The 26,813-nt window shown below is 52.1% G+C and overlaps 2 protein-coding genes across 2 annotated transcripts in view; both read right to left on the reverse strand.

Annotated features, from left to right (window-relative positions):
• On the reverse strand, positions 1–26,392 carry OAS2 (2'-5'-oligoadenylate synthetase 2). Its single transcript, XM_058691630.1, has 14 exons — positions 26,363–26,392; positions 26,111–26,232; positions 25,118–25,388; positions 19,966–20,217; positions 17,988–18,258; positions 14,740–14,918; positions 13,497–13,732; positions 12,639–12,780; positions 10,937–11,110; positions 7,650–7,932; positions 5,051–5,238; positions 3,743–3,981; positions 2,212–2,365; positions 1–1,313 (listed from the first exon to the last, which is right to left on the reverse strand). The coding sequence occupies exons 1-14, from the start codon at positions 26,390–26,392 to the stop codon at positions 1,230–1,232; spliced, it is 2,625 nt and encodes an 874-aa protein (XP_058547613.1). The 3' UTR covers positions 1–1,229.
• OAS3 (2'-5'-oligoadenylate synthetase 3) overlaps positions 23,486–26,813 on the reverse strand; it is a 41,162-nt gene continuing 37,834 nt past the window's right edge. The window contains exon 22 of the mRNA XM_058691631.1: positions 23,486–26,751. Coding sequence (XP_058547614.1) covers positions 26,740–26,751 — 12 coding nt within the window. The 3' untranslated portion in view covers positions 23,486–26,739. The remainder of the gene's footprint in view (positions 26,752–26,813) is intronic.

Consider the following 26,813-nt stretch of genomic DNA (forward strand, 5'->3'; position numbering starts at 1 on the left):
AACGCCAGACTTAAATCACCATCTTATTATAAAGGATACAGACGGACAGCCACAGGAAGCGAGGGCTGGAAGGGTCCCCAGTGCAGAAACTCCCTTCCCCACGGAGTCAGGATGCACTGTCTTCACCACACCCTGATATGTTCACCAACCAGGAAGCTTTCCAAGCCTTGTTGTCCAGAGTCTGGACTGGAAGTTTCATTACAGAGCCACGATTAATTAAATCGTTCGCCGTGTGCTTGAACTCAATCTCCAGCCCCCTCTCCTCTTGGGAGGTTGGGGGGGGGGGACGCGGCTGGGGGTTGCAACCCTCTAATCACATGCCTGGCATTTCTGGGGCATGGCCAGTCCTTCCCATGAAGCTGTTACCTAAGGGCCCAAACCTAGTTAGCGTAAACTCAGGGATGGTTGGAAGGGGCTCCTTATGAATGGAAAAGACTCTCCTATCAGATAATTCCAAGGGGTTCTGAAGCTCTGTGCCAGGATCTGGGGACAAAGACTAGATACATTCCTTATTATATGACAGTTAGTATATGTGGTAGTAATAAAACTTTAAGTGGATGGATGAGGTGAAAACGCTTAGACATTCAAGTATCTCTGAAGCTAAAGCCAGAGCATAAAGCCTTTAGATTTGGCAAGAAGGCACTCATGGATGGGACGAAATGTAGGCTCAGAAGGAAAAGACAACAAGCTATTATATATGTAAGGCAACAGTTATAATCCAAGCCTTTGGAGGGTTTAAAGGGCCAGAGAAGACATTGGCTCACTACTGGCTGGGGAGACCTTCAATTCAGCAGGTGCAGCAGGGGTGGAGGGAAACAGACAAGAGGCGGGCAATGTGGAGGAGCGTGAGAGCACGGTCATGGAATTACAGGAACCGAGCGGCCGGTGAAGGGCTTCCTTTTGGGAACACGGAGAGATCCCTGTGCTAAGGCCTGAAAGAAAAGGAAGGAGCGACTTGGAAAACATACAACGGTTGACAGAAATATGGCGCCCATGAAACACAATGGCTGAGAGAAATATGGCGCCCACGAAGCTGGATGAGAGCAGGTATTTTTGTTAAGGCGGGTCACTTACAGAGCAAGAGTTCAGCAGGGTGCCGCTACGAAGGGCTGAGTGGTCTTGATTTCAAGAGGAGCCGGAGAAGCGAGAGACAGAGTGGTGGAGATTGCCAAGGGATTGCGATTCTACGCAGCGAACTGGTTCTTTGAAAAGCAGCTGCCAGATGACCTCTAGAAGTTTCTTCTAGCATTAGCATTCCAGGATCCTAGGACTTCTGGATGAGAACATCCACAACTTCCTGGAGTCTGCACTGTCTAGAAAGAAAGAAATACATGTGTGAGAATAACACATAGGCTAAGCCGTTACAAGCGTTGGTTAAAAGAGTCAGAAAAAAAAGAAGGAAGTGTATCTGAGAAGGTCAGTATGCCCAGGGACAATTTTTGCAGACTGGCCGTAGTGGGGATCTTGATCACTGAAGCAAACTCCAGAGTTAGCTTGTAAAGCTGGGTTCTCACCCGGGGGGTGGGCATTTTGCTCCCCGCACAGCATGAGGCAAATGTCCAGAGACATTTTTAATTGTGGCGTCGAGTGGGTAGAGATCTGGCAGGTAGCTCACTGTCCTACAATATACAGCCATGAGATGTGAGAGAATTTACTGGATGAGGCTTCTAATAAGACACCCTGAGTGGTTATTATCTTCCCTTTGGCTGTTCTTCCTGTTTGGATGGGACCTGCCACCTGCCGGTGCGGCACTAACAGAATTAAACTCGACAAATAAAGAGGGTGGAGCCTGAAAGAGCTGGTGATGCCCCAGGGGACATTCGGCAATGTCTGGAGACATTTCTGGTGGTCGCAATGGCGGGTGAGGCTACTGGCCTCTAGTGGGTAGAGATCAGGAATTCTGCTCAGCACCTTACACAGCCCAGGACAAGTCCCAGTGCCAAGAACCGTCGGACCCTTAAACGCCAACAGTGCCGTGGGGAGGAGACCCGCTCGTAGGAAAGCACCGTGGGGATGCTGCATGAGCCCTGGATGCCCTGCCTTAGGATTTCTTGTAACGGGAAGGAAAAAGCCAAACTGTGTCAGCTCCTGTGTTGGGCTCTCTGTTACTCGTGGCCGAATGAATTCCAAGTTGCTATGGCAGGAGAAGCTCTTTGATTTAAGCTTGTCACAGGGTAACTCCGGATGACACTCCCTTTAGATTATTCTTACTGGCACTTTCCACGATCGTACAGGATATCCAGTCCCATCTTTGAAGCAGAAAGAGGACAGCCATTCAGTAGCTTCTTTTGCCAGAAGATGCCAACACCATCGGTCCCCTCCACCTACGTCACCAGTGGGGTCAGCCGGGTCCAAGATCACGGGCCTGAAGAAGACACAGGAGCATTACACGCATACTTTTTAAAACCAGTGGCCTCGGGGGCGCCTGGGTGGCTCAGCGGCCCAAGCGTCTGACTTTGGCTCAGGACGTTATCTCACGGTTCATGAGTTCAAGCCCCGCGTCAGGCTCCGTATTGACAGCTCAGAGCCTGGAGCCTGCTTGGGATTCTGTGTCTCCCTCTCTCACTGCCCCTCTCCTGCTTGCCCTCTCTCTCTCTCTCTCTCTCTCTCTCTCTCTCAAAACTAAATAAATATTTAAAAAATGTTTTTAAACCAGTGGCCTCAGAACGGGGGCCCCGTTCTACTCTTAGCTATAAAATAATGTGTCCTATGTTTTAGACGCCAGGAACTCAAATATTCTGATATAGCTCAAAGTAATTTTCTAGAATTCAACTACATTTGTCGGAAGTGTTTTGAAAGGTGTCACTTAGTATACACAGGATGGCGTAATATACACATTTCCTTCACGTTAGGGCAGTTGAAAAATGACGCGGAATTGAATCAATTGTAATGTCATGTGGGCCACACCCACAGGAGGCAGCCCATGGTATCTTGCTCTCTCCTTCTTCCCCTCTATTCCTTCTCAAAGCTTTTTTTTCTTTTCTTTCTTTTTGCGTCCTCTGTTTTTGTGCTCTGCTGGGGGCACTGAATGGATACACTAAGGTTCCCCGCTATTCTTGAAGGATAGCGGTCTTGTGGGGTACAGATCTGAAAGGGTAGGTAGAATCTGATGTAATAAAACTCCCTCTGGTAGAATGAATCGGCCATGAAGGAATGACAGCATTATTTCTCAGGGACGCATTTCTACCTCCACACCTCTAAGATCTGCTAACGAATCCACACTTTCCCTTCGACCTGGAAAGATGGACGCATCCCAGGCTCCTGGTACCTTGGTCCTTCCTTCTCTGTTCCTCCTGGATGACATTTTCTCCCATCCCCAAGCCCCGAGGAGTTTCTCCCCAGAGACTATGGCAAGTTCTGTTGGTCGGCGCCTTTCCACCCCCACCAAACTCCCTCTTCTGCTTCAAACATGGGGAATCACGAATCATGACCCCAGGGAGGAGAATCCGGGTCGCTGAAATAGCATTGGAGGGAGTCAGGTTAAGAAAAGGAAGGGGCAGGGGGCACCTGGGTGGCTTAGTTGAGCGACCGACTTCGGCTCAGGTCATGATCTCACGGTTTGTGAGTTCGAGCCCCGCGTCAGGTTCTGTGCTGACAGCACAGAGCCCGGAGCCTGCTTCAGATTCTGTGCCTCCCTCTCTCTCTTCCCCTCCCCTGCTCATGCTTTGTCTCTCTCTCTCTCTCTCTTTCTCTCAAAAATAAAGATTTAAAAAAAAAAAGGAAGGGGCAGGGTTTGGAGTACCTGGTTCTCTGGATCTGGGTCAGTAGGAAGTTCCTCACGGTCTCATCCTCAAAGTTGTAATTGACCGTCCAGAAGACACAGAGCTGCTGGTATTTTGTGACCAATTCCAGGACCGTCCGGAATCCCTCGGCGGTGTCGAAATTCTCTGCCCCGCTCCCCTGCTCCCAGGCGTAGATGGTGAGCAGCTCCAAGGCGTACTTCGGGGGCAGAGACCCCTTTTGCTTCAGTTTCCTTTCACACTGAGGGAAGAGGGGGACGTCAGACGATACTGGCGAGAGCAGGGAGGTGCAGTGAGCTCAGCCAGCCTGCCGGAGACCGCACGCTGATGACCGCTGGGGCCCCAGCAGGGCAACTGGGTCGGGAGCCGCAGGGCCCACGGGATGGTCTGGGGGAGGTCCGAGCAGGGTAGCTTTGCAGGGACTCCCTCAGCAGCACACTGCAGGTTTCCGCCTTGTGCTCCGACCATCTAGCACTCCCTGGAGTTGTAATACAGCTACCGTTGAGAAAACCCCTGCCGTGTGCTGGCTGTGGGGCCGGACATTCTACGGGTCATCCCTAACCCTCTGGCCACCCCACCAAGCAGGCACAGATGGACGTTTCTGATGAAGACAAGCAGGTGAGGGAGGGGAAGGGACTTGCTCAAGGTCACAGCGCAGCCTCAAGCCCTCTGAGCACCCCGGGGCTGGGGGTGTGGCCATTTCTCTGAGCTTCTGGGATGGAAACCACGGGGCCCAGTGTCCGCCTCAGGCTTCAGGGAGCTGGACGCAGGCAGGAGGCATCTCAGGAAAGAGCCGGCACTGTGCCGGAGGTCTGCTGTCATGGAAAATCTCGGACACTCCCTTGTGTGCGAGACAGGTGACGGAAGCGAAGGCAGGCTAACGGTTAGAGAAAATGCAGCCCCTGGTCCCGCCTGTCTTCCAAGGATGGCATCTGTGCCTCTTAAGGGCGCGGAGCAGAAGGGTCAGCCGTGCCGCTGACCTGTAGGCACGCAAATCCCAACTTCATCCGCCCTTTGTACGCAGAGTAACCTGGGTTCCTGCGGAGTTCTCTGGGTGTCAAAGCAAAGGTAAAATAAACCACCCGCGGCAGTGTTGATGGGAGGGGGTGCTCCCTACCTCGCCCCACTTAATGGGGGTTGGTGACGGGACGCACAGAGACAGTCAGGATCAGTGGACAGATTCCCGAAAGTGGCTCAGCCCCCCAGCGTGGGAGAGCGTGGGCACACAGAGCACTGGTTACGTACTGATGTGAAGGTCACAGAGCATGATGAAAACGATAACCGGATTGCTGTAATACGAGCAGTCGTACCTGTTTGTACCAATGCTTCACCAGACGAATTAAATCCTTCAGCTTGGTGGGTCGGAAGGCCACGAAGTTGCACTGCAGCTCCGTGAAACGGGTGGAAAATTCTCCCCCCTCGGCGTCTGAGGATTTATACAGGTCAATGAGCAACGCGTAGACCTTGGGGCTGGGTATAGAGCCGGAGTTCAGCTGACCTAGCACGGGGGAGATATTGAGATTGTGCCTTCCCATGTGGATGCACAACATCACTCGTCATCAGGGAAACACAAATCAAAACCACAATGAGATACCACCTCACACCTGTCCGATGGCTAAAATTAACTCAGGAAACGACAGATGTTGGCGAGGATGCAGAGAAAGGGGGAACGCTTATGCGCTGCGGGTGGGAGTGCAAACGGGTGCAGCCGCTCTGGAAAACAGTGGGGAGGTTCCTCAAAAAGTTAAAAATAGAACTCCCCTACGACCCAGCAATTGCACGAGTAGGAATTTATCCAAGGGATACAGGTGTGCTGTTTCGAAGGGACGCGTGCACCCCCATATTTATCGCAGTCCTATCGACAATAGCCAAAGTATGGAAAGACCCCAAATACCCATCGACTGATGAATGGATAAAGAAGATAGGATAATATATATTCTACTCGGCCATGAACAAGAATGAAATCTTGCCATTTGCCACAACATGGATGGAACTGGAGGGTATTATGCTGAGTGAAATAAGTCAAAGAAAGACAGATATCCTATGATTTCACTCCTATGTGGAATGTGAGAAACTTAACAGAAGAACATAGGGCAAGGGAAGGAAAAATAAGATAAAGACAGAGAGGGAGGCAAACCATAAGAGACTCTTAAATACAGAGAACAAACTGAGGGTTGCTGGAGGGGGGTAGAGTGGGGGAGTGGGTTAAATGGGTGACGGGCATTAAGGAGGACACTTTTTGGGATGAGCACCGGGTGTCCTTTGTAAGAGATGAATCAGTGGGTTCTATTCCTGAAGCCAAGACAATACTGTATGTTAACTAACTTGAATTTAAATTTTAAAAAGTAACCATTTTCAAACATTTTTCACCAATATAATTAATCCTGGGAAATGACTTGGAACTCTATTAGTATATTTGAATGACTGATGTCTAAGATACTGGGAGCATCTCCAGAGTAATGGGATATTTTTAAAAATTATACAGTCTATATGAATGCAGCTGCTATTACTAAAGTATTATCTAGAATTGCACTGTCCAATGTGGTTATATGCATCCAAATTAATTAAGGGGAAACAAAACTAAAAATTTAGTTCCTCAGTCCTACTGGCCACATTTCAAGCTCTCAGCAGGTATATAACATTCTCATCACCCCAGAAAGATCTTCCAGACTGAGCTGATGGGCAGTTTGCTAGCTATGGCCTGTAGGCCAAATCTGGCCCACTTCTTGTTTTTGCAAATAAAGTTTTATTGGAATGCTGCCATGCACTTTGTTAACGTCTTGTCCCTGACTGCTCTCAGGGTACAGTGGCCGAGTTGAGTAATTGTGACAGATACTGTATGGTCCTCAAAGCTGAAAATACTTGCCACCTTGCTTTCACTAAAACAACAACAAAAAAAATTTAGCCAAACCCTAATCTATATTGTTATTTCCTCTCTAGAGACACTAAGAACCATTCGGAGGGAAGGTACCAGAGTCTTCTTGATTCTGATTTGAAGAATGTCTGAAATAGCCTTTCTTTTTTTTTCTTAAAAAAATTTTTTTTGAGATTTATTTATTTTTGAGAGAGAGAGCATACGCAAGCTGGAGAGGGACAGAGAGAGGGGGACGGAGGATCCAAAGCAGGCTCTATGCTGACAACAGCGAGCCCGATGTGGAGCTCAAACTCGCGAGCTGTGAGATCGTGACCTGAGCCGAAGTTGGACGTTCAACCGACTGAGCCACCCAGGCGCCTCACCTTGGTTTCTGTTAATACAAAGTGATGTATCTGTCATTCATGAATTGGATTTCCAAAGTAGATTTTTTCCCTAAGATTGACGGCACTCAGATTTCTTGCCTTTGCTTCAGAATTCTTCCCACAGTCTGTTTGTTAATTTCCTTCACTAATACCTGAAGCGTTTTATCTATAAATGTGTACAGAACGCCTCTGTACCCCATTCTTTGATAGGTATTATGAGTCATACCGCAGGACCCATATAAGATGTGGGTGCTGGACATCCTCGGGATACTTAAGTGACCAAGGAGAATGAAAATGTCCATGGTGGGGAGGGGGGTGCTTGAGTGGCTCAGTCAGTTAAGCGTCCAACTTCAGCTCAGGTCACAATCTCACAGTTTGTGGGTTCGGGCCCCGCGTCGGGCTCTGTGCTGACAGCTCAGAGCCTGGAGCCTGCGCTCTCTCTCTTTCTCTCTCAAAATAAACATTAAAAAATTTTTTTAAAAAGAAAAGAAAAAAAAAAAAAGATGTCCACAGGGGTAAGGTGTTGTTGCTATGACTCCTGCTACCTGCTGGGGGCACTAGACCCGTGAGTCATCATCACTAAGTCACCTGGCTTTCCCTCCACCCGCCTGGCCCCATCACCCCAGACCCCATCGTCCTCCTCCAGAAGCTCAGGTCTGGGGGGGGTCTCACCTAGCACATTAAATGCAGGCAGCACATCAAAGTCAACCCTTTCGTTGAGCACTCTGGATTTTAGAGAGAAGCTCAGCACCCTGGGAGCCTTCCATTTTGAAATCTCAAACTTCACTTCGAGCTTTTTCTCCTGCTGACAGGCTTCTAGCTGTTTACGGATTTCCTTGATGATACTGCACCTCTCACTTTTTTGGGAGGTGTAGCTTTTAAGCGAGTCTGGGAACACCACGAGGTCGGCATCGGAGCCCGTCTTCAGAGCCGTGCCTTTGCCGGTCGACCCTCCCTCAGGCAAGCTGAGTTAGAGCATTTTCTAGACCCTGAGCCCCTTGCCCCCGTGGGCCGGTGCCAGTGAGGTTGCCAAGGGGGTAGTTCCAGGTTAGGGTCCAGTCAGGGCTGAGTTCAAAGCAGGATGTTCACCTTTTCCTGGGATAGTTTGGCTCCAACGGTTTTCTCATGCCTTTCGATATACTTATTTGCACACAAACAACGGATGGGCTAGTTGCAAATTACCTGCTGCTCAAGTCAACTTTCTAGAGATGCCTCCTAAAGGGTATTTAGCTTTGTCTGGATTCCTGTGACCTGAGAGAAATCAAACTGGATGCAATCAGTACGCTAAAAGTTCTCGTTTGTTCCCTCATTCGTGTTTCCTCTGGGGATCTGGGGATCCCGGGATGAATATTCATGATTTAGGTACAAGGGTCTGCAAACTTTCTGTACGGGGTCAGATAGTTAAGTGTGGGGTATGTATGTCCCTGCCACACAGGCTTCTCCACTTCCTCCTCCCTCCTCCTCCTCTTCCTCCTCCCCTCCCTCCTCCTCTTCCTCCCTCCTTCCTCCTCCTCCTTCCTCCTCTTTTTCTTCCTCCTCCTTCCTCTCCCTTCCTCCTCCTCCCTCCTCCTCCTCTTCCTCCTCCTCCCTCCTTTCTCCTCCTCCTCCCTCCTCTCTTTCTTCCTCCTCCTTCCCCCTCCCTCCTCTCACTTCCTCCTCCTCCCTCGTCCTCCTCTTCCTCCTCCCCTCCCTCCTCCTCTTCCTCCCTCCTTCCTCCTCTTTTTCTTCCTCCTCCTTCCCCCCTCCCTCCTCTCCCTTTCTCCTCCTCCCTCCTCCTCCTCTTCCTCCTCCCCTCCCTCCTCCTCTTCCTCCCTCCTCCTCCTTCTCCTCCCTCCTCTTTTTCTTCCTCCTCCTTCCCCCTCCCTCCTCTCCCTTCCTCCTCCTCTTCCTCCTTCCCTCCCTCCTCTTCTTCCTCCCTCCTTCTTCCCCCTCCCTCCTCCTCCTCTTCCTCCTCCCCTCCCTCCTCCTCTTCCTCCCTCCTTCCTCCTCTTTTTCTTCCTCCTCCTTCCCCCCTCCCTCCTCTCCCTTTCTCCTCCTCCCTCCTCCTCCTCTTCCTCCTCCCCTCCCTCCTCCTCTTCCTCCCTCCTCCTCCTTCTCCTCCCTCCTCTTTTTCTTCCTCCTCCTTCCCCCTCCCTCCTCTCCCTTCCTCCTCCTCCTCCTCTTCCTCCTTCCCTCCCTCCTCTTCTTCCTCCCTCCTTCTTCCCCCTCCCTCCTCCTCCCTCCTCCTCCTCTTCCTCCTCCCCTCCCTTCTCTTCTTCCTCCCTCCTTCCTCCTCCCTCCTTTCTTCCTCCTCCTTCCCCCCTCCCTCCTCTCCCTTCCTCCTCCTCCCTCCTCCTCCCTCCTTCTCCCTCCCTCCCTCCCCCTCCTCCTCTTCCTCCTTCCCTTTCTACTCTAACAACTCTGTAAAACTGTCAGTTCATTTTTTAGCTCCCTGGCCCTGGTTTGGCCACCCCTGCACGAGGCAGCCTAGGCAGTATGCCGGCTCAGCCTATTTGGAAGGGCTCAGCCTGTGGGCACAGCTCTTTAGCTTATCGGCATCTTTGAGGGCGAGTTGGAGAGAAGCCAGCTGCCTCACGGAGAACCATCCCAGTGCACGTGTGCTGGGGTCTGCTCAGGGCACCAACCTCCACACTTGCTGCCCTGGTTGTCCCCAGAAAGTTCACCCGACATTTGCAGGGAAAACGTTTGTTTTACCCACGATTAGTAAATGCTCGGCAGCGGGTTAGGGGTGAGGGGAGGGTGTTCGGTTTCCTGTATCAGATGCTCGAGCCTGCTTCATTCACGCAACTGGTCTGCAGGTGTTGGCCTTGGCCGGCCTCTCCCGGGTCACAGCCCCCTCCTCACCTTCTCCAGGTGACACCTTCCTTCCCTGTCACCCAGCAGACAACACTTTCCAGCTCGCAACCAACTTCAGGAAGAAGGAAAGCACCTTCCTGTGTGCCCGTGGTTCTCTCTTCTTCTTTTTTAGAGTTTATTTTTGAGAGACAGAGTGCATGCAGGGGAGGGGCAGAGAGAGGGGTAGACACAGAATCTGAAGCAGGGCCCAGGCTCCGAGCCGTCAGCCCAGAGCCCGACGCGGGGCTCGAACTCACAGACCACGAGATCGTGACCTGAGCTGAAGTCAGACGCTTAACCGACTGAGCCACCCAGGCGCCCTCCTATGTTCTTCTCCTTCAATGTGCCATCGTACCTTTTCTTATTTTCTGCCATTGTGTTAATGGGGATCTCGGGAAGGAAGGGAAGAACAGGCCTTGACAATTCTAACGTTGCCCATGAACTCAGCCTGTTTTCACCCCAATGAGCCTCTGTGAGACATCTGACTGACTCCACGTTTGGCTTATGGGATATTGGACCTGTCTCGGGGCAGCAAGCACCCAGGTCTGTCTGGCAGCATATGGGCGCTTCCCCGCTCCCTTCGGGTGGGACGGAGGGGGCGCCTGGGTGGCTCGGTTGGTTATCTGGTCGCTGACGCACAGACGGAGGGAAGCGTGTTAGCCCGTGGCCTTCGAGCCATGGACAAGAATGACCCAGTCTGCTGAATCTCTAGCTCAGTTGACAGGATGAATCAGACTCGGGTGGTCAAGGCAAGAAAGAGGTTACTCTTCGGTTCAGCGTACACGGAGCTTGGGACCTGCCGGGGTTTGAATTGTAGCCCCTGTGCTGGGAAGGTGAGAATGTGACAGAAGAGGAGACCCGCGGAGAAGGTGATGGGGAGGCAGGGGCAGGAGACGGCAGGTACCCAAGAGCAGGGGCGGCCCAGGAAACCCAATGGAGCGCTGTCAATGACGTACGCAGCGCACGGGCGCCCCCTACTGACAGCCAGCGTCCTAGGTGCCCACCTCCCCGGCTTGCCTCCCGCGTCCCTTGCCCTCCAGCCGCTGGCAGGGCGGGCCTGCCGGGCTCCGGAACCGCTTCGCTCCCTGCCGGTCAGACCCCGTGGGAAAGAGGCCAGTACTCACCTTGACAGTTTTCTGAACTCTTGTAGCTGAATGTGGAAAGCAATTTTTTTGAAGGAATCTACAGATGATGTCAACAGCTGTCGCAATCTGGTCCAGGAAATTTCTGTCGGGCTGGAGAAAGTCCTTGATGAACTTATCCAGAAGGTGGCCCGGTGTCGCATACAGTGGTGCTGGCTGGGAATGGGGAAGAACGCTCAGCGCTTGCATCCACACACCCCAAGAACGTTCTGGAGAGTTTGGGGTGGCAGCCAGCCCCCAGCCCCCAAGAGCTGCGTGCGGTGAGCTAAGAGCACGTCCTTCTCTGGCAGCAAACTCAGAGGGCTCAGTGGAAACGACAAATACAACACCGATGATGGGGATCACTGGGACGTAGCTAAAGGGGTAAAAAGTTAAACATTTGGGCGTCTACATAGACACAGGGGTTCCCTGAACCATTTCTGCAACTTTCTATACGTTTGAAAGTTTTCAGAATAAAAGCTGGGAGGGGGGGATAGTTTTTTAAAAGCTGTTTTAGGAAGCCGGGAAAATCGAGGTCGGAGAGCAAAGACCAGAGTCCAGTGAACGTCGGGACAAGGACTGGGCGTACGACATCCCTTCTGGATCCAGGCAGGGAGCTCCCCGTCCGCCGGGTCCTTCCTGTCCAGGGGCCCTGGAATTTGGGAATCTCACTTATATCCTACTTCCTTGCTCAGGTGGCTCTCAACTTCCTGTGCCAAACGCAGTGGTAGGTTCACGCCTACCGGACTTTGGGTGTAAATTAGTCCCGCGTCTGTGAAATGTGGAATTTGGTTGGCCTCTAGCCGGCCTCATGGGCACCCCGTGACCCCCAGAAAACTGAGTGGATTCCGTGGCCTAGACTGACAACGTTCTCGTTGGACTGTCCTTCTCCGACGAGCTCTGAGAGCGCAGGGGCATCCCGTGTTGGTAGATGTGCTTCCCTTTGGGGGATGGGAGGGGAAGCCAGTGTGTCCGCCCCACAGTCGGCCGCTTGACCAGCTCTCCAGTTTCTGCCGGGGCGGCTGCCGTATATCTGCCTGGGGGTCCGCTCCGTTACGTCCTAAACGACCTAACCACCTGCTCTCTCACCTGCAGCCATCGATTGAGATCTCTAACCTGCAGGGGGGCCCAGGGGGGCTCCGTTGGTTAAGCATCTGACTTCGGCTCGGGTCACGATCTCACGGTTCGTGAGTTCGAGCCCCGCGTCGGGCTCTGTGCTGACCGCTCGGAGCCTGGAGCCTGCTTTGGATTCTGTGTCTGTGTCTCTCTCTGCCCCTCCCTGGCTCGCGCTCTGTCTCTCTCTCTCTCAAAAGTGGATACACATCAAAGGAAAAAGAAGAAGACAAGGAGGGAGACGCAGAGACAGGCTGTGAAGACACAGCAGAGGAGGCCGTGTGAAAATGAAGGCGGGGACGGGAGGCATAGGGCCACAGGCCCAGGAGCACCAGCAGCCACCAGGAGCTGGAAGAGGCAAGGAAGGACCCTCCTCTGGAGCCTTCAGAGGGAGCACAGCCCTGCCCCCACCTTGACCTTGGACTTCTAGCCTCCAGATCTGTGAGAGAATGAATTTCTGCCGCTGTAAGCCCCTTTGTCACAGCAGCACGAGGACATCCACATGTGGTGCTCTTGGGGTCCGACTCCAGTCTGGGTGTCGGGCCGCCCTCCCTGCGGCGCGACGCGAGCTGCCTTTGCGAAGCCCCCTCACCAGAACATTCCACGACGGCCCAGGTGGCTCGTTCGGGCTGAGACACGACAACCAGCTGTGAGCTTCCTGCTGCAGCATTTGCCAGCACGCCTTATCTTTGCCCACGTTGTTGGTCGGGTCGGCTGGGTCCAAGATGACCGGCCTAGGAATTCCGTTAGATGAAAAAAAAAATCAGTTGGGCTGCACGCGGAAGAAGAAACCCGTGTTGGGGAACGAGGCCTGGACGGGGCGTCCGGGAACCTGGACTCAAGTATTCAAGCTTCCTCTCATTTCCTGACGTGCTTCGTCTGAGAGTTTCGACCCTCAGCTCCTGCCTTCTCTGCTTGGCAGAGATGTTCTACGAATAACATAGTAAAACGGGGGCGCCCGGGTGGCTCAGTCCGTTAAGCGTCCGACTCTCAACTTCAGCTCAGGTCATGATCGATCTCACGGTCCGTGAGATCGAGCCCCGTGTTGGGCTCTGTGCCGGCAGCGAGGGAGCCTGCTTGGGATTCTCTCTCTCCCTCTCTCTGCCCCTCCCCTGCTCATGCCCACACACACACACTGTCTCTCAATAAACAAATAAACTTTAAAAAATAACATAATAAAGGGGTTAGTCCCTTCCTTCTATACGGGAACCCCCTCTTGAGCGTTTGTTTTGGGGACAAGACAAAATAGGACGATGGTTTGGAATGCGAAAAAACGTTGGTCAGGCTCCCCGTTTCGGACAGACCCCGCTTTGCCTCCCTACCCACAGCCGCCGGCATTCTTCTGGTGCATCTTTGGCCGGGAAGAATGGGGCTGAGCCCTCACTCTAAAGGGCACAGCCTGACGTGCAGGCCAACAGGCAGAGAGAGAGGGTGGAGGCACACTTGGTACCTTGATGAGCGGAGCTGGCTCAGCAGAATGTTCTGGACCGTGTCATTCTCAAAGTTGTAGTTGACGATCCAGTAGACACACAGCTGCTCCTGCTGTTTGATTAGCCCCAGGACGGTTCTGAGGCCTTCCACGATGTCAAAGTTTTCTGCTCCGCACCCCTGTTCCCAGGCGTAGACTGTCAGCAACTCCAGAGCATACATGGGCAGCGGGGGTGACTCTTTCAGCTTTGCCTGGCACTGTGGGAGAAGAGAGGGGGCAGTGGCTCATCTGGGGATCCAGGCCCCCCATGCTGGGGGCCTGAAATCAAGGAGTCGAACATCTATGGGAAGTCGCCATCCCCCCCAGTGACGAACACGACGCCATGCCTAAAATGTGGTGGAGGGACAGTGTCACGTCCTGGCAAGGATAAGGGACACCTGAAGCTGTCATACGTTGCCGATGGGGGTGTCATTAGGTACAGCCATTTGGGAAAACTCACGTTGGCCATACTTACTAAAGTGAAATGTATATGTTGTTACATATGTATTTAATATTTTGTAACGTTACGTATTGCATATGATATACTTATGTAATGCTATGTGTTTTATATACTATGTAATAATATATAATATGGCCTACGTATGTGTTTATTATATACACACGTACATCTACAAATACGTCGTGTGTACGTGTATCTATCTACACATACGTATCCATACATATAGCTTATACCCTGTGTGTTTATTCAAGAGAAATGAGTGCTGAAACTCACGAAAAGACGTGCAAGGGACCATCTGTGGCAACCTGATTCGCAATAGCCCCGATGTGGACGCGGCCCAAACGCCCACTAGCTGGGCGGATACAAGCGCTGTGGACCAAGAGAACAGAATCCCACGAGATGGCGAGCGAGCGCGAGTATAGGCAACCGCGGAGACGAACCTCTCGGGCATCACGTCGACCCCAAAGCGGCAGACACAGAGCGCCCGTGGTGCCATTCCGTTGATATCAAGCTCAGAAAAGAGCCCAATTGATTTGTGGGGACGGACGTCAGGACGGTGGCCGTGGGGGGGGGGCATTCACTGGGAGAGGGCTTCGAGCGGCTGCTGGGACGCAGGGAACGCGTCCTATGTCGATCTGGATGCTGCTTACGGGGACATAAAGACGCAGTGGGCTGTATACCTGGGGGTCCTACTTCGCTGGACGGGAGTGCTCTCGCTTGAAAGGAAACGGATGCCGGCAGTAGATGACGTAATTGGAAAGTTACCTGTTGGTACCAGTACTTTGCCAAGAGGATCAAATCTGTCAGTTTTCTGGGACGGTTGTGAAAAAACTTCTGCTGGGGTTCTGCGAAGCAGACGGAGAATTCGCCGGGGAGGGCTTTTGTCATATCCAGGGCTCTTTTGAGCTCTCGGTAGATCTGGGGGCTGGGCTTCTCACTTAAGCCTGGAGCGACAGAGAAGCACAGACCTTCCGGTGTTCAGGGAGCCAACCGCGGGGTCTGTCGTGAATCGACAGCACACGTCCGTCGCCTCATCTGTAAGGGAACTGGTGTGTTCCCCCCAAAAGGCGAGGGGCGGCTTGCCTCGCTAGGTAACAAAACGTGGTCTAGCATTCACCGTCGTGAAAACCGCTGGCCCAAGACAAGGTCAGCAGAAACAGAGGGATCGAAAGCACGGTTATAAATGAGGAAGGGAGAATTCCAAACTAGCAGGGAACGACGGCTTCTTTAACAAGTGCTCTTGGAGCCGCTGGCATTCACCTGGAAGAAAAGAGGGTTCCTGTATCGCGGACAATATATTCTGCTGTTGAGCCCAGCCAGGGAATGTTCTGTTTCAGAGAGCCAAGCATGCGGGGACTCTGAGGACGCAGGCGAGGTGAAGGCAGGGTACTGGAGGCTGGGGTCAGAGGCCAACAGGCAGGCACACTCCCCTCAGAAGCAGATCCCATGATGCCAGAGAGTGGCTCTCAAACCAGCCGGAATTCTGCCGCACAGCTTCTCTGGAATAGGGCCCAGGAGCCTCCTGAGTCAATGAATATGGGTCTGTCGATCCCCAATTAGCTCTGCGGGAGGTCTGCAGTAGAGACAGCTCCAGACTCTGGGTTTTTTTGTTTTTAACTAAGTTTCAGGTGATTCTGACACCCACTGAAGTTTGAGAACCACTGGTGTGGGGTGAGGAAGGAAATGCAGTGGGAGGGGAATGTCAGTAGGTCCCAGAATTTCCTCAGGGTCTCCACTCTTGCTACATCGAGCCCTACTGTTTACAAGCACTTTGTACAAACACGTAAACAAGGGGAGCCAGTAGCCAGCTTGTTCCTTTCATTCGCTCTGACAGATAGTTACTGACTTCCTACTTTTAGCCACACATGGTTCGGGGCTCTTGGCACCCGAGGAGGTCAAGGGAGAGAGCATTCTACGCTCCTCGATGATGGCAATAATGTAGCTAACACTCGCTGAGCGCCTACTCTATGCCAGACACAGTTTAAGCCCTTTCAGGTAGCGGGAAATATGCCAGGGCCACAAAAGTCCACGTGGTTGGCGCGATTAACCACTAACTTAACAGGTGAGGAAACGCAAACACTAGGAAGTCACGTAAGAGGAAGAGTTCGCCTTTGGGTTCGAAACCCTGGGGAGACAGCCGTGGAGCCGGACAGCAGTGGAAGTTGGCCTGGAGCTGGTGTGCAGAACAGGCCACGTTAGTTGGGCAACTATTTAGCAAAGAAAGGAATTTAAGAATTCACCCCTAAGTTACTTTTCTCAGAAAGCAATCATGGTTTCCTTTCCCAAAAGGATCTCGGTTTGCAAGATGTAAGTCTAGCGCCATCTGGTGGCAGCCTCTGGATACCACATACAAGGAAGAGCGTTATTTCTCGTTTTCACACCATCCTTGCAGGTTGGGGTGAACCCAGCAGAGGGCGCTCTGGCCCAGTCCCCAGCCACCATGCTCTGAACAAGAGGAGAGCTGAGGATTTCCTAAGAATTCTGAGTTACAATGGGTCTCTTCACGACTGCAGCCCTCGTTTGAGGTAGGCACGTCCTCTCAACTCTTGCCATCCTATAAAGGCCCCGTAAACTAGCCATTTCTAGTCTGATCTTATAGTTGGCAAAAATGGGTAAGGGGTGGGACCTGGATAGGAACTGAGAGCTGCCTACCTTCCAAATATTTTTCTCTAACTTGGTTGCCTTTCTGTGAATATGAGTCACCGAAGTGTGTGTGTGCGTGCGTGTGTGTGTGTGTGTGTGTGTGTGTCCATCCTAAAAGCATCCTGGCTTGGGGTTTAGAAGATCTGGGCGTTTATTCAAGTTCTGTCAGTAACTGGCTGTGTGTCCCTGGGACATTCCTTTCCTTCAGTTTTCCTATTTGCTTAAAGAGGGTTTAATTTCAGCTGTGGCATTTAAGTTTGTGATGATACGTACCTGTGCTTGAGACTAAGTGGAAACCATGCTGAGCTTTTTCTTTCCTTCCTTCTTTCCCTTCTTTCCTTCCATTCATCCATCCAATCTATCATCCATCCATTTGTCCATCTGTCCATCCATCCGTCCATCTGCCTGTACATCTATCCATCCATTCATCCATCCCATCTATTATCCATCCATCTGTCCATCTGTCCATCTGCCTGTACATCTATCCATCCATTCATCCATCCATCCATCCATCCCATCTATTATCCATCCATCTGTCCATCTGTCCATCTGCTTGTACATCTATCCATCCATTCATCCATCCATCCATCCATCCATCCCATCTATTATCCATCCATCTGTCTGTCCATCTGTCCATATGCCTGTACATCTATTCACCCATTCATCCATCCATTCACCCATCCATCCATCCATCCATCCAATCTATCATCCATCCATCCGTACGTCCATCTGTTCATCCATCCATCCATCCATCCATATGCCTGTACCTCTATTCACCCATCCATCCATCCATCCAACCAACCAACCAACCAACCATCCATTCATCCAACCAGTTGCCTTTGCCTCGATGTTGACCTGGTCAGAAAGCAGACTCCAAATGCTGCCCCAGCTGAACTTTTCCCAGATGTTTGCCCCGTCCTCGCCTCTAACCAACATTTACTCCACCCAAATCCCCAAGCATGGTTGTGCAGACCAGCAGCATGGCCCTGGTTAGAAATACAGAGTCCTGGGTCCTGCCCCAATCTCTTGAATCAGAACCTGCATTTTTCACAAGGTTCCCTGCTGATTTGTGCGCTTGTCACAGTTTGAGAAACTCTGCTCTAGATTCTAGAGTCTAGGACATTCTCTCCAAACTCAATTAGGAGATGGGGGTGGGGGTGGGGGGGACGTTCTAGAGAAGAGAGGAAGCCTAGGGCAGGAGGGACCTCCTCTCTTGAAGGTATGTGGTCCCCCACTTTGGAGCATACCAGTGGTATCTATCTCATCCCCAGCCTAGAGGACCCACATGGCTGTCTGCCACCCCTTTCTTTGGCTTTGCTTTCTCAACACACCCCTCCCGACCAGTGCCCTCCATACCCAGGAGCACTCACCCAGAGCGTTGTAAGCAGGGAGCACCTTAAAAGTGATGCTCTGCCATTTTGTGGACAGCTGGAAGATGAGCCTACCATGGAGCTTCTGGATCTCCATTCTGGCCTCCAACTTCATTGTGAGCTGACAGGTTTTCAGCCCCTGCCAGATCTTGCTGAGGATTTCATCTTGGCTTTTTTTCTGATCCTGAAACTGCTCAAGGTCACTCACAAAGATGACAATCGTACCATTGGAGTTGCCCCTCAACACCGTTTTCCTGCCATAGGAACCACCCTGCCAATGATGGAGAAGCAGACGTGAGAATCTGGACCCTTGGGCGTCACAGGGCGCCCCCGTAGGCGATAACACTTCTCAAATCAAGCAAAAGCCACAAATGTCACCATAGTCCTAAAATTGAGTGGCTGGGCACCATCTGACCACCCGAAGACCTGAATAGGATGCTCACAGCAGCACTTTTCACACGAGCCTCTGACTGGAGGCCATTCAAACGGCCATTGACGATAGAACGAACAAATGTGATGTATTCGCACCTTGGAATACTGTTCAGCAATGAAATGATAAACACATGCCTACATACAACATCAATTTTGTAAACAGGATGGGTCAAAGAAGCCACACACTAAAGCCCCACCATGCGTGATTTCATTTATATCAGGCAACCTGATACAGAGGAGGGTCGGGGGGTAGGTGTAGGTTACACAGGTTATGTTGTTTGTGGCAATCCACCGGACTGGGCACTCAGCTCTGTGCACTTTGGTTTTCTTACATTTTATGTTAATTAGAAAAAAAGTTAACAACACCGAGAGGCAGGATGCATAGCGGTTCAGGGTGCATGCTCCCGGGGCGCCTGGGTGGCTCAGTTGGTTAAGCTTCCGACTTCGGCTCAGGTCATGATCTCATGGCTTGTGGGTTTGAGCCCCGCGTCGGGCTCTGTGCTGACCGCTCAGAGCCTGGGGCCTGCTTCAAATTCTGTGTCTCCCTCTCTCTCTCTCTCTCTCTCTGCCCCTCCCCCTCTCATACTCTGTCTCTCTCTCAAAGTCTCAGAGTCTCTCTCTCAAAACTAAACATTAAAAGAAAGTTGAAAAACAGACTGAGATTAAAAAAAAAAAGGTTCATGCTCCCAACACTATCTGGGCTTAAAGTCCAGCTTTGCCTCCAGCTAGTAAATAACTTCCTCGTGCCTCAGTTTCCTCATCTGGGCCAGGGCGAAAGGACACCGAGTGTCCAGGTATCTTTCCTGCTGGGGCTGTTGGGCATGCGTAAGGCAGAGGCCAGAAATCACTGTGACTGAAGAGAAGCGGGGTTCCAGGGCTAGTGAGCGTGAGGGGGTTGCTGGGGGGATCTCTAACTCCCTCCCACCCTAGGGTCCCAGCACCTTCCCAGCACCTTCCCAGCACCTTCCCAGCACCTTTTCCTCCCCAGAGGCCGGGAATCTCCAGCCTCAGCCCTGGGATTTACGCCCATAGCACCAAACATTTCTACCCGCTGAGAGACGCCCCCTGTTGCCCTTGAGAAACCACAGAGCCACCTTCGGGTAGCTTTACCGAACTCAACCGGCCTCTGTTTACTCCTCTGTAACATGGGGAGGATAGAAATGATAACAGTGGGTAATCACAGCTCATTTATTGACCACCAACTATGTACCAGACCTTGTACTAAGAACATTATATACTTAAGCCTCATTACAGTTTGAGGTGCGTATTATTCCTCTCCCATTTTACAGATTCAGAGACTGAAACAGAGAGGTTAAGCAACCTGCTGCGGGGCGCGCAGGAGTAAAGGCAGAGCTGGACCGTAAAGCTGTGCCCCTAGGCTCCACACCTTATCCATCACCCCCACTCGAGGGCGCAGAGGACAAGGCGAAGCCTGCCTCACCCAAGGCCTGTCACCCAGAAGGTGCTCAGCCCCATGTCTCTCTTCCTTCCGGTGGCCACGGCACCTCCTGGCTCCCAGAAGCCCTGACCCCAGCCTTCCACTCACTTTAGCCACACATATCACTTGGGGGATCTGCCTGGTGTCCTCCAGGAAGGCACAGACGGCGTTCACCGTGTCATCGATCTGTTTCTGACATTCTCCATAGGGCCTCAGGGAGTTCTGAATCAACTCTTCCAGCTTCTCCGGCTGCACGGTGTACAGATGCGACCCCCAGCGACCCCCAGATGCCCATCGATCCTGCCGGCTGCTAACCGTAGATCTCAGATCTGCAGAGAGGAGAATGCGCCACTCCCTTGCCTAGAGCCAGGAAATGGCAAATCACAGGAAGAGAGTCTAGAAACCGAAACTCACAGGGTGAGTTTCCAGCTGACTTCCTCAATCCAGATTTCTGCCCACCCCCACAGCGTGGACGTCGGCCGGCGGGCTCCTCGGGAGGCAACCCTGTGGTCAAACAGGCAGACTGATACGTGCTACGTCATCTGCCCTATTTGTGCCTCAGTTTCCCCATCTGTGAAATGGCGATGACAACGGTACCTCTCCGGTAGGGTTCGTGTTAGAATGGGTGGCCACTTGGCAAATGCTGTTTGAGAAGCTGTTAAGGAAATAATACTACTTTACAGGTGATAGAGGTTATCCTTGGAGGCTCTTTTCCTTTTCCCCTTGTTAAAAAACAAAATTCAATGCTTGTAAATTTGAAGATCGAATTGGCTTTATGAAGTGATTCACACATTGGGCAGTATCCCACCTAGCAAGTAGAAAGAGCTCCCGGGGTTGTGCTCAATGGAAGGTTTTTCTAGGAAGGAGGGCGGGGCAAGAAGCTTGAGCAGGAAAAGGAAGGACTGTCTCAGGCCAGGACATCTGCTTCGGGCAAAGAGACCGGACTGGCAGGGTGTTTATCCTGCAGATGATGTCACCAGAGCTGATCAGGAAATTTCAGACTGACTTTTCAAAGGTCACATTCCTAGTATAGGTTAAAAGTTTAATTCAGTCTTGGTTTGCTGTCACGGGGGGGGGGGGGGGGCAAGTGACTCCATCTGGGGCTTGGGTTTTCCTTTTTAACACCTTTGTCTCCATGGCCTGGGAAGTCAGAGTCAACGAGGGCAGCAAGGAGAAAGAGACCCAGAGAGGGGATTTATTTGCTCAGGGACACACAGCAAGGCAAGGGCTGAGCCAGAGTCAGGTTTTAGTTCTATCACTGGGCACATTCCAGAGTGTTCAGCAGGCATATGCATGTGGATACCTGTAGGTCCTCAGCAGGTACGTCCCCGGCCGAGCAAGGATGGGACACCGGCCCAGGAGTGCACAGGCCAGGGGGAAGACAGACGCGCAATTCCATCCAGAGCTGTGCAAAATGAAAACCCCAGAGGGCTCCCACTGGCTGCCTCTGTCTAGCAATAATAAATAATACAGAACGCAAAAAAAAAAAAAAAAAAAAAGTCCCTGACATGGGGAAAGAATGGGGCCCTTCTCTGCTGTGATGATTAGCTTCGTAGGTCAACCTGGCTGGGCCATGGTACACAGATACTCGGTCAAACGTTATTCTAGATCTTTCTGTGAAAGCTTTTTTTTTTTTTAAAGATGAGATTAACATTTCAATTAGTAGACTTTCAATAAAGCAGAATACTCTTCCTAGCACGGGTGGGCCTCATCCAATCAGTTGAAGGTCTTAATAGGAAAAAAGGCCGACCTTTCGTTAGGAAGAAAGAATACCACCAGCAGATGGCCTTCAGACTCAAGCTCCAATTTCAGCTTTTTTTTCTGGGTCTCCAGCCTCTCAGCTTACCCTACAGACTTTGGACCTGCTAGCCTCCACAAATAGCATGAGCCAATTCCCTACTTGGATCTATCTATCCTATGGGTTCTGTTTCTCTGGAGAATCTTAACTACTACACCTGCCCAATAAGGGTCTTTCCTCGTCCTTAGGACTGTTCCTACCACATCTAGAGGTAGGCTGGCCAGGGGTCAGAAGGCTCCTTCTCTAGATGAGAACACGAGGGCTCAGTGGGAAGGTTCACACAGCTCGTAGTTTGTCTGGATAGGTTCTACCTCCGAATGACCTGATTCCAAAGTCCCTGCTTTATGATTGTTTTTAAAACATTGCATTTTGCAATAACTCGGAACACTTTGCATTTGCAATAACTCGGAGAAAATGTGCGAGATGAGTACAAAGGAATCCCCATACCCTTCCCCCAGAGTATTTTACCACATTGGTTCTTTATTCTCTGCATGGGCATCCCATCGTATAATTAGTACGGTATTGCCATTTGAGGTCATGTTGAAGACATTAGTCTCCTTTACTCCTTTTTTTTTTTTTAATAGACTTTATATTTTAAAGCAGAATTAAGCAGAAAGCCCAGAGGTTTCCCAGATACCCCCTGCCCTCCCGTGCACAGCCTCCTCCATTAGCAACATTCCCCTCCCCCACCCCTGCCTCCAAGACTGTAGCATTTGTTGGAACTGATGATCCTACGTTGACATGACCTAATCATCCAGACCCCTTTCCTCTTAAATACTCCAATATGTATCCTCTAAGAACACGGATGTCTTGTTACATAAACACAAAGCAATAACGTGATTTAGAATTTTCACATTGATATAATGCTATCATTTCTTATAGCACATATAATGAATAGATTCTTATATTCAGATTTTTAAATTTTTTTTTAACGTTTATTTATTTTGAAAGACAGAGCATGAGCGGGGGAGGGGCAGAGAGAGAGGGAGACACAGAATCCAAAGCAGGCTCCAGGCTCCGAGCTGTCAGCACAGAGCCCGATTCGGGGCTCGAACCCATGAACCGTGAGATCCTGACCTGAGCCAAAGTTGGACACTTAACCAACTGAGCCACCCAGACGCCCCTGAATTATACACTTTAAAAGTTATAATTCATGGCATGTGAATTATATCTCATATTTTTAACTTAAAAAAGTTAAGTTAAATTGAAAATATAGCCCCCCCCCCCCTTTCTTTGGACTCCTACATTGGATGGGGCCCATTTCTTGACTGGGTCCTCATTTTCCTCTGCCTCCAGGAGATGGAACCCCTTTGTGTGTTACCCAGGAGGCCCTCTGGCTCTTGGTTTAGCTTTTAATTGCTGACTGATCACATTTAGCTTTTTGTTATTTTTGTCCCCTTAGGCTGTGGTTTCCTAGTAAGTTTGTTTGGTTTTTTTTCATGTTTATTTCTGAAAGCATGCCAGTGGGGGAGGGGCAGAGAGAGAGGGGGACAGAGGATCAGAAGCGGGCTCATTGCGACAGCCACAGCCGATTGCCCCATGCAGGGCTGGAACTCAGGAACCTGTGAGGTCATGACCTGCGCTGAAGTCAGATGCTTAACTGACTGAGCCAGCCAGGCATCCCATCCTAGTAAGTTCTAATGTTGGTTGGGGCTAATCCCTCCTCTGAGCTCTTTTTTTCTGCATTTTCCAAGCTTTCCTTGCACACATGTGTGTCCATAGAACTTTAGTATCAATTTGTCTCTTCCAGAGAAAAGTGCACGTGGACATTTTTGTGGTTATCCTTGTTGCATCCACACGACTCCTGAAACAGAATGCGACGGGCACCAGTGACAGTCACCACAAGGTTTATTGCAACGAGAGGCAAGTCTGACCGATCGGGACCAACACTTTTGATCAGAGTGCGGCCTTGAACAGCCGGGGTACAGAGTTTTTATAGCTGACCGCATCATTTTATCATCACCTGGGAACAGAACAAGGAAATAGTTCCCAGATGAGGTGGAAACAGTTCCCGGATGGGGTGATTATTCTAGACGTTCTGCCGTTAAGTCCAGTTGATCTCCTTGACCCTGCCTCCAATGCTTTTTTCTTTGAACTTTTGTTTCCTTAATTGGTGAGGCCTAATTTACGAGAGTAAAGCAAGGCTGCTATCTCTTAACCTTCAGGTCAAAACAAAGCTGTTGTTTCTCAAGCTATAGGTTAGCCCTACACCACAATTTAACCCTTACATCCTTAGGGTCATTGCATGTAAGAAATCAACTTAAAATTGCCACCTATTAAGGGTGTGGCTAGATCAGGAAGCCCTCAAACGGGACAGTGGGGCTATGATGCCAATACCAGAGTGGCCGTTGTCAAGGACGCAGGAGCCAGAATAGAATAAATCCGTCCCCCCCCCCCCCCAGGTCAGCCCGGACCAGGTGACAGGTCCTTCTCACCTCCAACCTACTGGAGCTACCCCATTTCTCACCATCTCACAATTATCCTAATTCAAGAGCCATTTTGGGGGGTGTGGGGTGCATAGAGTCCGCGTCATGACGATGGGAGTTATCGAATTGAGACCCTGCTGCTGGTCCCACCTGGGCCAAGAACCACCAGCTTGCAACGCCCAGGCCAGGTCCCCACCTGCTGCTGGACACGTGGTGGGACGGGTCTCTGCTGCCCACCGGTGTCAGCTCTGAGCTCCTGGAGCCGCACCAACGCAAAAGGTGTACCTTGGGGTCCTGCGAACCCCAGCCCCAGCTTCACAGTCAGTGAAGTGAGTTTAAGAAGGCTTTATTAACACCACGTGCCCTCAGTAGCAGTCCAGCTGCCAGAGCGAGTGGCACAGGGATGGGAGGCACCCACGCGGCACCGGAATCCGGGGGCTCTGCCCCCGAGCCTCGGCCGCTGTGGCCCCAGGGGGAGCAGAGGGCCTCCTCTCTGGCACTTTCTAAGAATGGCATGGACAGGGGAAGGCTCTTCCCCACCCCCGGTCTGCATCCCCGCCAGGGTGTATGTCCCCCCGGTTCCTATGTTGAAACCCCAATCCCGATGGGATGGTATGAGAAGGTGGGGGTCTGTGGGAGGTGGTGAGGTCTCGAGGGGGAGCCCTCACGAATGGGATCAGTGCCCTTGTTAGAAGAGTCTGGAGAGCTGGCCGGCTCTCTGCCATGTGAGGACACAAGAGGTTTGCAGCCTGGAAGGGGCTCTTCCCAGAACCCGACGGTGCTGACTTCCAGCCTCCAGAGCTGCCGGAAATACATTGCCGTTGTTGATGAGCCACCGGTCTGTGGTGCTTCGTTACAGCAGCCCAAACGGACTCAGCGCCCGACCGGCAGTACCCAGCAGTGGGCCACGGAGAGCCAGGCCATCTGAGACACTCGGGGCTTGGGGGGGGGGGGGGCAGGGAGGGGATGCATGGTGGCTCCTTCCCCTCTGTCTCCTCCTGGTCCTCCCTCTGGGAGGACCTCACCACCCCCTCACCCGCCCAACAGACATTCGCAGTTCACAGCGCATCTGCTGGGGCTGCCGTCCCGGACGCCGGCTGTCAGCGCTGGGCATCCCTCCTTCCCTGCGCTGCACGGAGTGGGAGGTGAACCATTCGCTTCCGATGGCCCTGTCGCCAGACTTCCGGCCGTAATTTCGACTGTGCTCCAGGAGGGAGACAGAAGGCATCTTCCTGCAGAGCTGGTGGCTGGCAAGTGCCGAGCGACACCCGTGGCTGCTGGAGCCCACATCCCGGGTCCGGCCCCAGCTAGGTGGGTGTGAGGCAGTGGCCTGGTGACAGGCAGGGGCAGCTTCCTGACCTCTGATTCGGCCACGGGGGTCTAACCTTGAGACCACCAGTCCCACCACGGTCCTTGCCTTCCGCTCCTCCCGACTGTGCAGGGACTTTGGATGGAATCCCTTCCTGCTAACGATTCCTGGACTACTTCCTGTTTTGTGTGCTGAGCCTTGACTAAGAGGGACACAGCTGTTGGCCTGGAGGGCAGGAGCCCCGCCTGCAAATCGCACAGTGGATTTGCCCTGGAGGGCGGAGGGAAGCAGGCTGAGCACTGTTGTTTGGGCACTGGCTCGCTCTGGGGATGGAGAATCCCACCGGCGATGTTCCAGCACATCAGGAGAGAAGACAGGAGCCCAGAAAAAAATTCAAGAAGGCAAACAGGCCGTGGTCTCAAGATGTGCGAAGGAGGTAGAAAACAAGGCTCCAGCGAAAAGGCATTCAGTCAGGGGGTCCCATGAGAGGGACTGCATGGTACACACGTCCCCACGCCTTCTGTCTGTGGCAGACAAGACCGGCCCATCCGGGCAGGCTCTTCCTGCCGGTGGCCGAGCTCAGAGAGCTGCTCAATAACACCGTTAGCCTGTGAGCCCATATTCCTGCCTTGGGGCCAGACATCGTTAATCAATCACAGCACTCGTACCACCACTTCCCCTACCGCATCCATGGCAGACATCACTAGTTGATTACATCACTCTTCCCAGGTATGCATCCATTGTTTAGAATCCTCCAGAACCCAGGCCTCCAGGCGGCCACTGCCAATGGCCTGTGGCTGACAAATGGCACGAAGACTGCCATCTCTGCGAAAGTCTCTGGGCTGGGGAAGGAGGAGAGACCACTGGGCGGACAGGGATGGGCTTCAGCGGAAGATGTGAACCAGTGCGGACGGGCAGAGAAGGTAGGAAGGAGGAGGACATTCTCGGCAGGGGCGGGACGCAGTGTGGTACGCGACAGTGGCTGTCTGAGAGTGGAGTCATGGCGGCAACAGGCCGCTGCCAGCCCACCGAGTCTGGTGCGTGGCCTCAGGGGGCAGGGGAGCAGGGGAGCCTCGTGGTGGCCAGTGCCCATCTGACGCAAGGGGGTATTTGATAAAACTCAGCTGGGCTGGGTACGCAGAGCAGGAGGAGGGCAGAGAGTGGGAAGGCAGGGATAGGAGTCGGGAGGGTGGACAGAGGAGGAGTGGATTCACTGAATCGAGGTCTCTCTGTCTCTCACAAGCACACACACACACACACACACGCACACGCACATCTGGTAGGCGACCCGAAGTCTCTCCACGCCAACGGCTGGTGTCCATCCCTCCATCTGGTACAAATTCCGGCCTTCACACGGCAGCCTGGCGGAAAGTGACAGGAGAAGTTGGTTTGTCCTAACCTTCCTGGAGAAGCAGAGACCAAG

This window comes from Neofelis nebulosa, chromosome 11 (genome assembly GCF_028018385.1).
Source record: "Neofelis nebulosa isolate mNeoNeb1 chromosome 11, mNeoNeb1.pri, whole genome shotgun sequence".
NCBI classification, from domain to species: Eukaryota; Metazoa; Chordata; class Mammalia; order Carnivora; family Felidae; genus Neofelis; species Neofelis nebulosa.